At 37.5% G+C, this 12936-nt stretch overlaps 1 protein-coding gene across 2 annotated transcripts; it reads right to left on the minus strand.

Annotated features, from left to right (window-relative positions):
• Positions 1-3471: 3471 nt before the first annotated feature.
• Positions 3472-12563, minus strand: glra2 (glycine receptor, alpha 2). 2 transcript variants are annotated; one of them, XM_068572939.1, is made up of 9 exons: positions 12052-12563; positions 11146-11264; positions 9135-9202; positions 7397-7620; positions 6113-6195; positions 5886-6023; positions 5581-5795; positions 4451-4600; positions 3472-3839 (listed from the first exon to the last, which is right to left on the minus strand). In XM_068572939.1, the coding sequence occupies exons 1-9, from the start codon at positions 12135-12137 to the stop codon at positions 3558-3560; spliced, it is 1365 nt and encodes a 454-aa protein (XP_068429040.1). In that variant the 5' UTR covers positions 12138-12563; the 3' UTR covers positions 3472-3557. The 2 variants fall into 2 exon arrangements, with proteins under 2 accessions (XP_068429040.1, XP_068429041.1); XM_068572940.1 differs by having other exon boundaries at positions 3752-3839; positions 4451-4502.
• Between the last annotated feature and the right edge of the window lie 373 nt (positions 12564-12936).

The raw sequence follows: 12936 nt of genomic DNA on the forward strand, positions 1-12936 counted from the left end.
CTGTACATGCTCATATTTTGCTGTATATTATACACACTCCAAATATACTGCATTTTTGCACATTTATTATTTAATTTTGTTAAATGTCTTTTATGTAACTTTGCTTGCTGCTGCCACAACCACATTTACCCTTGGGGATGGACGAAGTATATATCCTATACTATCCTATCCTGAAAAGCTAAATTGTTAGGACATCTCATCAAATATATAATTCATCAGTATTCATTGATTTGCACAAAAAATAATAACGTTGGTGTACAGTCAGCATAAAATGAATAATTATTTCACATGACAGGCTCATTTATGTCATGACACACTTCACAAATTGCACTTTCTTGTCTTGAAGCACATCCTTCATGGTCCTCAGAAGACAGTTTCTCAGTTGACAGGGAGGTGGTTTTGTTGCATAGAAGTTGTGGTTTCCAGAAGCTGCTTCATTTTAAAATGGCTTATGGAAACATTAGGTTCACTGAGATTCTCGATAAGTCTTTGAGCAAGGGAGGAGAGATTAATATCCTGCAGATCATTTTTACACCAATTAACAATATTCATGTTGCTGAGGTGCCATTCCAATAGGAACTGATATACAATACAAAAATTGCATACTTTGGTGCTTTGGTTACTTTAAAACAGTAGAAATGTTTAATTTACTGTTCATGTTTAGGCATAAGAGACATATACTTTTGGCAAAATCATGCTCCAGTGTCTCAACTCAACATTAATTTTTCGCTTTTCTCTCACACTGGCCCTCTAAATTGCTGTGCTGTTGCTATGGTAACACTCATTTCTTGGCTCTCTCCGACCTCACAAAGCAGCTTCCCTAAACCTTAATGAATGATGGAAAGTTGTTTTCCCTCTTAAACACAATCATAAGCTGCAAATTATTTTCCTTTCATAAGCCGTTACTGAACCTGATTGCATAAAGGCGTTTACAGCCCTGCATAGTCAAACTGCAATAACAATGGGCAGAGATATGTCGGGGAATAGATACTATTTCCATGCTAGGATTTGGTAATATTGATTAGTTTATAATCCCTGTGTGTGCACTAAAATAGTAGTTAGATGATTCATGCAGCCTTTTAAAAAAAATACCACTGGTCATGTATTATTCATCTTTAAAATTAATATAAGATTGATGGACCCCAGCATTACCCACAGTAGTAGAATGAATAGCATTATTATTAGGATAATGTAATTGCAGAATTGAGAGGTGGTATGGCCTCTCCAGTCACTTTAAGAATGATATGTTTGGGTTATTCATGGCTTTTGCCTGCGCTCACGTGCAGGTAGAAGCAGTTTAAGAAGCATCTTTATTACAAATATCAATTGTCCTCTCTTGTCTGTGAGTGTCTCACTTATATTTTCCATTTCACTGATAGGTAAGACTCAGCCTATGGCATCTCAACACTACAGTGTGAAGTCCATTACCGTACATTAATAGAAACCCGCTGTCAGATCAAATCTTTGTCCCCCCAGACCACCCAGTGATCCATGGCATGTGTCATTACCCTGATTTATGGGCTCGGTGAGGAGACTGTGTTTGTCGTTTTCTTTGATCTGATTTTCAAGCATGATGCTTAAAGCATTCATGTGTTTATGCCTTATTTTGTCAGTTATTTTCTTCTGAAAAGGCTTTCATCTATTCACTTCTTACATGCAAATACATTGTATACAGTGTAATTGCATTAACAAATGCAAGATAACATAAAACAAAGCCTCCTACTATATATATGACAGGATAAGTGGAAATAAAGTAAATATGGTGCAGTCAATTTTATTGATGTACAGACCAGTAAATACCCATTTCTTTCAGGAATAGCATTCAAGAAAGGAGTTCTTCAACACATATCAGGAGTGCAAGGACTGCTAGCTGCTTCTTTTTTTTTTTTTACCATGAATGTTATGCAGTTATGTCCTTCACTGTTGAATCCATCTACAAACATATGTCATCATCCAGCAACAAACACGCAAAGTGAAGGGAAACAGGCCACAGCGGAGGGTGAAGAAGTATACAGAAAGCTTTTTTTTTTTAAACATAACCTTTCCTCCATTACAATAAATATTTAATCACACTAAATCTACAAAAAACATAAGCTCAAGCTCTAAAACCATACCTAAGATACCTGGAGTATTTACCTGGAATATAAATTAATTCATGTGGTTATGTCCTAAGACAAGACTGAGCAATGCCGTGCGTGTTCACAGTTTGTAGGCTGACTTATACACTTGGCCATTAAGAACCTATGAACCAATTGTTTAAATTATTTTAAATTGGAAAGGAAACTTTTTTAACATTAGAATATACTTACATCAATTTTAAGTGACATCCCATGTCCAATAATATGATTTATAATACACCAAACAACAAGTGGATGTCTGGCCACACGTAGAAAAGATCAAACGCTGCATTCAGCTATGATAGACCACTGAACGAGAGAAAGATGCTTGAAAAAATAGAGAAGCACAGCACTTCATCTCTCCAAATCTTTGATATCTAAGGCCTCAGGTATTTCATAAAAATTCAGTATCCAATTCCCGATTCCAGAATTTCATCTGCTTTGTTCACGTTCATGCCTGAAATGTGTGCTGCTGCCTAATGTCTGACCAATGTTTTTGTGTGTGCTTTCTGCCAATATGTTATGCTGCTTTATTTCGTACAAACAGAGAGAAAGTGCCATGACAACAGTACAATATAAAAGAGTCCTAAACATCCTTAGAAATACCCTTCATTTTGCAATCACAAAAAGTGTTTGAGAGTCTAATTAATTAAGCTACCTTACGGTTACAAATCAATGGAATGTTTCTTTGTTCCTTGTCCAGATGCCAAGGCAAAATTGATAATGAAAAAATTGGTCCATCTTATCCAGCATGTCACTAAGCCTTGAGTTAAAACCATTTTTCGAAATTTGTCAGGAAATATTATGCAGCAATTTTTTATCAGTTTCTTGAACTGTTCTCAATATCCGAACATGTGCTGTATGATGCATGAACGTTTTATATATACATATATATATATATATATATATATATATATATATATATATATATATATATATATATATATATATATATATATATACATATATATATATATATATATATATATATATATATATATATATATATATATACATATATATATATATATATATATATATATATATATATATATACATATATATATATATATATATATATATATATATATACATATATATATATATATATATATATATGTATATATATATATATATATATATATATGTATATATATATATATATATATATATATAAATATATGTATATATAAATATATATATATATATAAATATATATATATAAATATATATATATATATATATATATATATATATATATATATTAATATATATATATATATATATATATATATATATATATATATATATATATATATATATATATATATATATATATATATATTATCCCTGAAAGAACACTGCCCTCATCACCACCATGGTTCCTCTCCCATCTCATCTCACTGTGCTTTCCAAGCATTTCCCATCTGAGAAATGTCTTTACTTTTGGTGGATGTCCTCATACCTGATGATCTTGTAGGTGACCCAGTAGAAGACATTAAAAATGAGGAATGCCAGAGGAAAGGCGGCCCTGGAGATGGTGTCTATCCTCTTTGCTCTGTCCACAAACTTCTTCTTCATGGTGTCGATGTCCTTGGGGACTGATGGTTGAGGGGTCGCAGCTGGAGCAGCGTTCTTAACAGCTGAACCATCTTTTGTTGGCAGACACTGGCTTGTATTGTAGCCAGCAGAATTAAAGCGTCCGTCGCGCATATCATCATCCTGAAAAAAACACACATGCATTTGTGGACAGAATGAACTTACTTGGTTTGTTTAAAAAGACTGCAGCTCTTCTTAATGGCTCCTGGCTCAGTGTTGCTGTTAGCAATGTAAACATTAATCATAAGATAACAGTTTTAAACAAAAAAAGATCACCTGATGTACTTCAAAGAGCGACTGCTTAGGGACTTAACATTGATTTAAGCTAAAAAGCACCAGAATGCTTACATACTTAGTACAACACCGCTAACATGGAGCCGATATAATGTTAAGCAGATATAATTCAAATATTGGAAAATGACAAAGGCCGACCGTATGTTGGCCATGGCATCGGCAAGTTATTTGGATACATAATTTGGGAGCCTGTGCTAAATTTTGAGCCTTATTGACCAGATATGCAGATGTTAAGACATTTTACAGAGCAAGTGAAAGATTTGACCTTTGACCTGGTAAGTCAAATCATCACTGAAGTCATTCCAATTCTTCCTCTGGGACCATAAATGCCCGTACACAATTGCGTTCTAGACCAAAGTGGTGCAGACAATTGATGGATGTTGCTGTACAGTCACTTAACATGGCTAAAATATTTGATAACCAAAGATTTGGAAACCTACCTTGTGATTCCTCCTTTGTCTTCGCCTCAGGCGAAGGAACTCTTTCTGTTGCCTGGAGACAAAATTAACCCCAGCATATTCTAGCAATGCAGAAAATACAAAGAGCAGACACACAGCCATCCATATATCAATGGCTTTCACGTAAGAGACCTGGAAGAGAAAACATATTTCCTTTGTTAAATCCTCCAAGGTGACAGCATCAGCTAACAGTTCAAATATAGTATGACTTCCTAGATTTTTTTGTTGTTGCTTCTTATTTAGTTTAAGCCCTAGATCTGTAAGATTTGACATTTTTCTCCCTTTATCTTGCTCATTATATTAGTAAACCAAGATCTATACATCTCTGTGATTATAGGTATTGTTTGCTAACAAATGTATCAGAGCTGCCAATAATATCAGTGATTGCACGGCCATGAACAGCAGGAAATAATTGCTTCCTTCAGTCCCAATAGAAAGAGAACTGTAATAGTTTGTAACTATATTACTGTTTTTGATATGTTTCTTTTGAGAAAGTGAGGGTGAAGCTGACATGCTTTACTGTTCACCAGTGTGACAACCTAACTCCATGACAGCGGATTAGCATGTGGAGAAAACAACTCAGCTTTTAGAGGGGAGGTTATGGCATATTAAGTTATTGTTTTCGTAAATCTGAGCTCTCAAAGGCTTCTGTTTAATTATTCATCAGCATGCGTGTCTTTTATGTGAGAATCTCTGACGTGGCCGAGGCCTTCGGTGCTCAGGTGCACACTGCTGCAGACTGCTGCATGGTGAGTGATTGATCATTAAGATCTGTCTCTCATTGCCTGTAGTACAAAATGTGCATTGCAATTCCACCTGATTTAGAATAGCCCGCCACCGACTACTGTTGGCAATGTACACACATTTTAGATGGCAACATCTTCGTAGCTGTAACAAAAATGTTGAATGCAGTAAATTGCACAAACCAGGTCAAAAGAAGTGCACACGTATAGTTAAATCATCCCTGTAATAAGATGTTTCTTAATATATTCCAACATTAGAGGTTTTTATGTGATATTACGTGATTGAGAACTAAAGATTTGATACACGCACAAGGCTTTCTTAACCTTCAAACTCAAAACATATGCTCCTGGTCACTCAGTGAGGTTCACCTTTGGAAGAGAAGCTCTGGAGCCAGAGCTTTGGGTGGTCATGGTTAGCACAGTGGTGATGCCCAACGCCACTCTGGCTGGAGCAGCGTCCATATTGATCCAAAAAGACACCCATGAGAGGATAACAATGAGGAGGGAAGGAATGTACATCTGGATCAGGTAGTACCCCATCTGTCTCTCCAGATGGAATTTTACTTCTATACAGGTGAATTTACCTGAAACACAAAAACAATTCAGCTACTAGACCAGAAGAAGCGTTAGCTGTGTGAAATACAAGCGGCATGTGATTGTGTGTGTCCTCTAACCAGTATTGTAGTGTTTTGTGCAGTATCCCAGCTCCTTCTCTTCCCTCATAATGAATTGAGGCAGCGTGAGCCCGTCTGACACCTGCACTGCACCGTTTTCCAGCCACTCGAAGACCAAGTCGTTCATGGTGTAGCCGACTGGTGACGGAAAAGAATATATGAATCAATATCTGTATATGTGAGTGTGGAAAGGGAAGACACAAAACAAAGACAAAGGTAATACTTACAACTTTCCAGTTGCATGGTACAAGTTTGGACATCCATCGGAAAGTTCTTCAGATCCATCGGACAAGACAGAATGAGAGTCAACCTGTGATGCGAGACAAAAGTCACAAAATAAGATGCAGTGAACACATCAATGATTGAATATATTTGATTTTAAATGTTAAAACTTGTGAAACATGAATTGGAAACCATTTGCTTGCAGTTGTTACTTTTTTGGGTCATCTCTGTATTGTGTGCCTCTTTCTCCTGTGCGATAGCCTCTGACATATCATGCACGATTCCCTTCAGCAGGTTCCTATCACACTTTCATTACTGCAAGTTATTGTCTCATTGATGCATTGTGGTCTGCAGTCTGCTCACTCTGTCTTTTCTCTCATGAATGGAGAAAGTGGCAAACCACCTTTCATCTCTCCTGTTGAACCGCTCCGCCTCCACACCTGAACCTCTCTATATGGACTAAAAATGTATCTGCTTCATGTTGCATCATTGTAGAAAGAATCGAATGCTGCATGGGATTGAAGTTACATAGAAGTTAAATAAAATGTATTTTCATATGTTGTGCTGAGTTTTGCTCAAATGTTTGACTGATAGGCCTTTAACATGTCCTCAATTCTTGCCAGCATGTTTCAGAGTCTTCCACAATGGTCTTTATTCTTTTTATGTTAAAAAAAATCCTGCTTGAGGAGATACCAACATAAAGAAGGATTGCCATTTTTATATTCGCTTTGGACACTCAACTACTTCCCTGAGATTAACTTTCCCTATTGCAATCAGTATTCTTTTATTAAAAAATCTACACCACATTCAGGGATACACTGTACTTTGGTGAATGATGACATTTCAAAGGAGTGATTATATTGAGATACAAGCCATTTAAAAGTCGTTCAGATTGACACTCTTTGATGTTTGAGAGAAAATGTAAGAAAAGCAATGAGTGAACATGTCCCGGGGTGAGCCATGCATCAGAGCGTTGGTTCTCTGCTGTATCATTTTATTCTCTCAGAACAGATTCCAACATCAGCTACAGACCTACAATGACAAATGGTGTAGACTAGGGCTTTATCTGACAACTATTTTCTTTATAAACTAATCTGATGATTGTTATCTCAAATAATTCATTGACCTGTGTCCCATCCAGCAGGGTAAAACCCTAGAGCCCAGTGTGACGTCTTATAAAATATGTAGTTGTGTCTTTCTGACGGAAATACTCATCAAGAAGATAATACATGAAGGAGAGTCATTTTTAAAAATGTATGTTGTCGTTTACAACACATGCAACGCCTCACCTGATACTGTAGAGGACTGTCCCATCCTTGAAGATCCGCAGCAGCTTGTTGTCTGTGGTGACATCATGGAAGTTGGCCCCTTTCTCGTTGGCAAAGAAGAGGTCTGGCTTCCATATGGAGTCCAACATGGACGGGTCCAGGTCGAGGGAGGAATCTGGGTATTTACTATATGCCAGCCGAGGGTCATTCCACTTCTGCCGCAGGAAGATATTCACTCTGTAATCCTGCAAAGATGACCCGCAGCTTTGCATATTTTGTACTCCACTGATTGGGGTTATAAGAAAGCAGTCAACAGTATAAGCTTTAAATATGTAATATCCACCTTTAGATGAGGTAAAATAAAAAAACATTGCATCTTTATGATTACTCTAAAGTACACAGATCATCCATCATAGACAACATTATAATTATAACATACTCATATTTCAAGAAAATATAGGTATTTTTTTGAATGGTAGAATGTAAGTACATTTTCTCTCAATACCGTATACATGAGTACTAATCTGAGGTATTTGTACCTTTTTTTTAAATATTTCTATTTTCCCATATGTCGGAGGGATATACAATATTTTACTCCACTACTTTATTTGACAGCTTTACTTTGTAGATTGAAATATAGGATGAACTTAAATGTTTGCATTTAATTAGGTTATTTACAAAACAGTGTATAAAGCAGTTCAAATGAACTCCACTTTAACCAACTTCAACATTAAAATACCCTAAATGCAATTTAAAATACACAATAATTATTATGTGCACAATAAGTAGCCTTCTGAAAATTTAAGCACAGGTTTCTGCAATTATTATTTTTTAATCTCAATTCAATTACAACTGTTGTTAGATAATTAAATGGATGAGAAACAAAAAAGTTGTCATCCGGCAACACGAGGTGTCTAATCTTAAATTTCATACTCCAGTTTGATAATTACCTTGTTAAAAACCTGCATTTGCAAAAACAATTTTGTTATGAATCATTATTATGTAAGAGATATTGTCGAAGCTAATGGTGGATTTATAAGATGAAGTGGCTGATGAGGAAAACTCTGACAGTGCAGTTTGTATCAGTTAGAGTCACAAAGCTCAGTTGCTCAGAGTAATTGATATGTCATGATGATGAGAGGCCCTTATGTTGTGTGACATTTCATCAGAATATTGGGGCTTCCAAATATTTGCATGCTTGTCTAAAGCTGTGTAATTCCCCAGCAATCTTATGAGTTTCAGCTCCTGCTCCAATTAACATCCTTCATTCACACTGTAAGTAGTTATTATCAGTCATTATGCATCTTTTGATCATGATGACTTTTGATGCAGCCTCACAGGTTTTTTCTTTTTATCCCATAAGCAGCTGGATGCTTTTACACATGACGATAGAAGATCAGCTTGTTTTAAAGCTTGAGCTCTACCACCCATCGTTAGTGGTCACACTTTAAGTGACGTACTGGTTGAGATTTGTTGTATTTATTATTGAACCTGGAATAACATGTACCAGGGCCATCACAGGAGAGGAAACCAATACTTTTTTGGATCGCCAGAGAATACATTTAATATCTACAATGTCTGCATTACCCAATGAAACCGACAATCAACTTTTTAATGGCAAAAAAAACAAAGGCAGGGCAAGACGCAGCAGTGGTAAAAGTTTGAAACAAGTTAGATTAGATAAAGAAACAAGATTATGAAAATGTAATTCCTGAGCAAGGGTCAGGACTTCAGACCATGTGCATAATGCTCAACTCACCATTGTAGTTTCTGCTATAGAACCAAAGCTGTTGATAAATATGTTGCAGGTAACGTTAACTGGCGGACCTGCAGGTTGAGGGATAGATAACACATTGTGCAGAAATCAGCCAAAATGCCAGAGGACCTCACCACAGTTGTCTCTGTGACAGAGCCGAAACTGTTGATAAAAATATTGCGTGTAACATTTACGGGGAGACCTGTGAAACGGAATGACAATGACAAGACAGGAAAACGCCTGAAACAACATCATCAAAGATAACAGTTTGGAGCAGTGAAGATGTTTCATCAGGAAATGTCTGTCTGTTGGTTCACAAGCTGCTGTTTCACTGTTTGTGTCAACATGCATTATCAACAAGCAACGCCTTTCTTTTTTCCTTCTTTTATAGGAGCTCCAGGAGTGGGTGGTGACAGTTTGCATGCTTTGTTAAACCAGACGCAAAAGATCACATATTGTAACATATGTATTGCTGAATGTTATAAGAATGCAGTTGTTCTAAAGTAAATAGAATAATTGGTAATGGCCAAATTCTTAATGCACTGAATGATTAATCAATGCATCAAGATAGTAACATACAGATATCCATGAATATTCTCATCATTTGAAGCCTGTACGGGTAATCTGTCTATCAAATCAGAGCCTTTTCCTTTCAACACTGTGAGCATGTTTCAATGAATCAATCTTCCTGTGGCCTAAACAGCCATCTCTTTGCAGGGCTTGACAGGTTTAAAGTCACAGCAAATCTATTCCCCCTATCTGATAAGTGAAGTTGTAAACCCTTCATAGTGCCCTTCCCCTGTGCCTTCCTCGTCAATATTGCATGGCACTTGGTATTACTATTTGCTTCAGTTTGTCGTGAGGTATAGCTACATTTAACAGCAGTAGCAAAAAATAAGGCAGTCCCTCCTCACAACAAACTCAGCAAGGAAATCTAGGTCAGCCTGCAGAAATACAGTTCAACACTCTCTTCAAAGTATGACTAGCAGGTTTGCAACCTAAATCATCTGTTTACGTCGCCGAGGGTTCAGACAATAGTGTTTATTTTCTTTCTGTGAGATGATTAATATTAAAATACAGAGAGAATACAAATCCGACCAGCAACATTACGATCATGCTTAATGTCCTTTAATCCAGGTGCTCATCCTCTCTTCATTAGCTAGAAATAGTTGCTTTCACTTTATCCCTCCCCTGAAAATGCCAGACGGTGTTAAACAGGCTGTCCTCCTCCCATCTTATGTCCATATCAGCAGTCTTGTCAACATCTTCCTTTTTCTTTACCAGATGGAGAGGAAATATCTGGGCCATGTGTTTCTGAATCCTGCTCGTCAAACCCTGAGCTTCACTGTCTTGGCTGCTGCAATAACTCCCCGACCAACAAATCCCAGTCCTCCTGACCCAGCTTGGAGTGGGCCTGAACCCCAGCGGGCCGCCCTCTCCTCGCTCAGCTCCATTCCAGTGACAGATGCTGTGTCTGTCCCGAGAATCACAGCATCAACAACAGAGGAAGTCGCCTGCAGCCTTGCCACAGGGGCATCAATCATCACTTGGCCTGTCATGGTGGCATCCCTGTCTGTAACTGTGACTGTGATATTTACAAGCCTTTTTTTCTCTCCAAATTATGATTTATTGGAGATACAGATTATTTTCTGACATGATTTTTTTTTTTTTTTTACCAAATTACAACAAGTGTGTGGTGTTACAATGAGGGGTTAGATGATGGTTTAGTCAGGACAACAATATTACTGTCAACTGAAGTGATGGATTGTTCTTATCAGAGGACTGACACAGGATGTCTTAGCATTAGATGACGGTCAATGGATCTCCAGATAAGTAATAATGTCAAAGTCTGGTGTGCTTAGGGCGAGGTGGATAATGTATTCTGCAACCAAAAATACTCACTGATGATCACACATTCCGTGTTTCTGTTTTGTGATAAATGTGAGACTTTGTGTAAAATTTGGTGCATACAAAATATCAAAACAAAACAAAACAAAGACAATGATGAACAAACCTTTAAAATTCGGTCTTATTCGCGCATCATACCCGGATGTTCGACCCATGAGTGAGTCTAGAAAGTCTGATGGAGACATGTTGGATGATCTGGAATCATGCTCCTTGGCATCCACAACTCTGGAAAACACACAGAGAGAGAGTGAGAGGGAAAGGGAGAGGGAGAGGAGAGAGAGAGAGAGAGAGAGAGAGAGAGAGAGAGAGAGAGAGAGAGAGAGAGAGAGAGAGAGAGAGAGAGAGAGAGAGAGAGAGAGAGAGAGAGAGAGAGAGAGAGAGAGAGAACACATTATCAGACTGAAGTCCAGGCTGAAAACCAGGAGTTAAACCTTATCTGTCGCCTAACAGCTGCCTGGGAGTGATGGGCAAGCACAGGGAAACTATGAAATGCGTTTAAGAGGACACACGTATCAAACAGATCTTGCGTGACTCCGACAGAGTAGGCATTTTCTTTTCACGAGAAAGCGCTAAATTGTGTCAGATCATGCAAGATTACTGCACACATATCACAGCATGCTGTACTTTCAAATTAAACATTGTACAAGTGCTGTTATTATGTCTCAAGACAGTACATAATACTACTACGTGCATGCGTAAATATAACAATAAAGTAATGTGCGATAGGCAAAAAACAAACATCATGATGATATTGTGCATTTTACGTATCGCCTATCACGAGGACCAAATAGTGTTCACAAAAGCAATTAAAACAGTTGTAAATGCAGAGCAACTTTAGTTAATCATTATCAAAGCATCTCTCAAGCCATTACCATTATCTGTGAATGAAGTCACTGACCATTTCATGTTGCATTACTTGACTAAATTATCTCATTATCGAAACTTGAGACGGGCGAAATTATTCGTTTTCAGTCTTTACAATAATATATATTTGTTAAATTAATTTGCCTACCTGAAGTTGTTTGTCTCCATGAAATATGTAAATAAAGCTGCCAAAACCTTAATAAAGGACCGATTCATTCCTGGTGGGTTTCCCATGTGCTCACTTTTTTATTCCTCCCATATGTTTACATTGGTCAAACACATAATCCAAACAGGGGTTCCGCTTTTTTCCTGACCAAGTTGTGGGCGTTTGGGTGTTCTTGTGTCCCACAAGAATACAGGAGACATTCCTCAACGCAGCCACAAATCATAGTTTAGTTTCACGAAACTCTGACTCCCAAAAACAGATTTCTCGAAGCGAAGGTGTGAAGAAACATCAGTCCTGTGGTCGGACGCCGAGAGGGTGAAACTCCAAAAACGCATCGCCTGGAAGCTTTTAGCGTTGGCTGAAATCTGAGAGCTCCCGCTGTGGAAAAAAACCCCGCTGGCTCGTGTTGTTACTTATGAAGTGAAATCTTTCGCAGGTGGAGGATCGTCCTCTGTTGAGGAATGGGAGGGGACCGCCTTTTTTCATTTCAGCATTTGGACAGCTCCCGGCTCCATTACGCGCAAGCGCGAGGCTTAAAAGTGGTGGACGTGAGTTGGTTTTCAATAAGTCAAATATACAAAGAAGGTAATAATCAGAAAAAAAACATTCAAACATGTTCTTCGGTGTCTGTTACATAACGAAAGGTATCAGTTTTAAGTGCAGCAGCGTCTCACGGCAGAGTCCGCAGCTGCGTGTCATGGATCAACTGTCGAGTAAGTTGTGTCCCAGCGGCTTAATTAAGTACAAGCAATTAAATGGATAATGTGAGGAGTTTATCTAAATATTTATCTTAAAACATGAGTTCAAGCCTGTACTTGTAATAATGTACAATTATTCAGAGATTTAATAAAAGAGAATCATATTGTG

The sequence above is a fragment of the Clinocottus analis genome, unplaced genomic scaffold (genome assembly GCF_023055335.1).
Source record: "Clinocottus analis isolate CAN_PGR_092001 unplaced genomic scaffold, fCliAna1.0.p SCAF_12, whole genome shotgun sequence".
Taxonomy (NCBI): domain Eukaryota; kingdom Metazoa; phylum Chordata; class Actinopteri; order Perciformes; family Cottidae; genus Clinocottus; species Clinocottus analis.

Excerpts from the sequence above, each read along its gene's own strand:
- glra2 (XM_068572939.1), bottom strand. The coding sequence starts at position 12,137 with ATGGGAAACCCACCAGGAATGAATCGGTCCTTTATTAAGGTTTTGGCA. Across the intron at positions 7,621-9,134 it reads CTATAGCAGAAACTACAATG|GATTACAGAGTGAATATCTT; the intron begins GTGAGTTGAGCA and ends TCATCTTTGCAG. Across the intron at positions 6,024-6,112 it reads TACCATGCAACTGGAAAGTT|TCGGCTACACCATGAACGAC; the intron begins GTAAGTATTACC and ends TTCCGTCACCAG.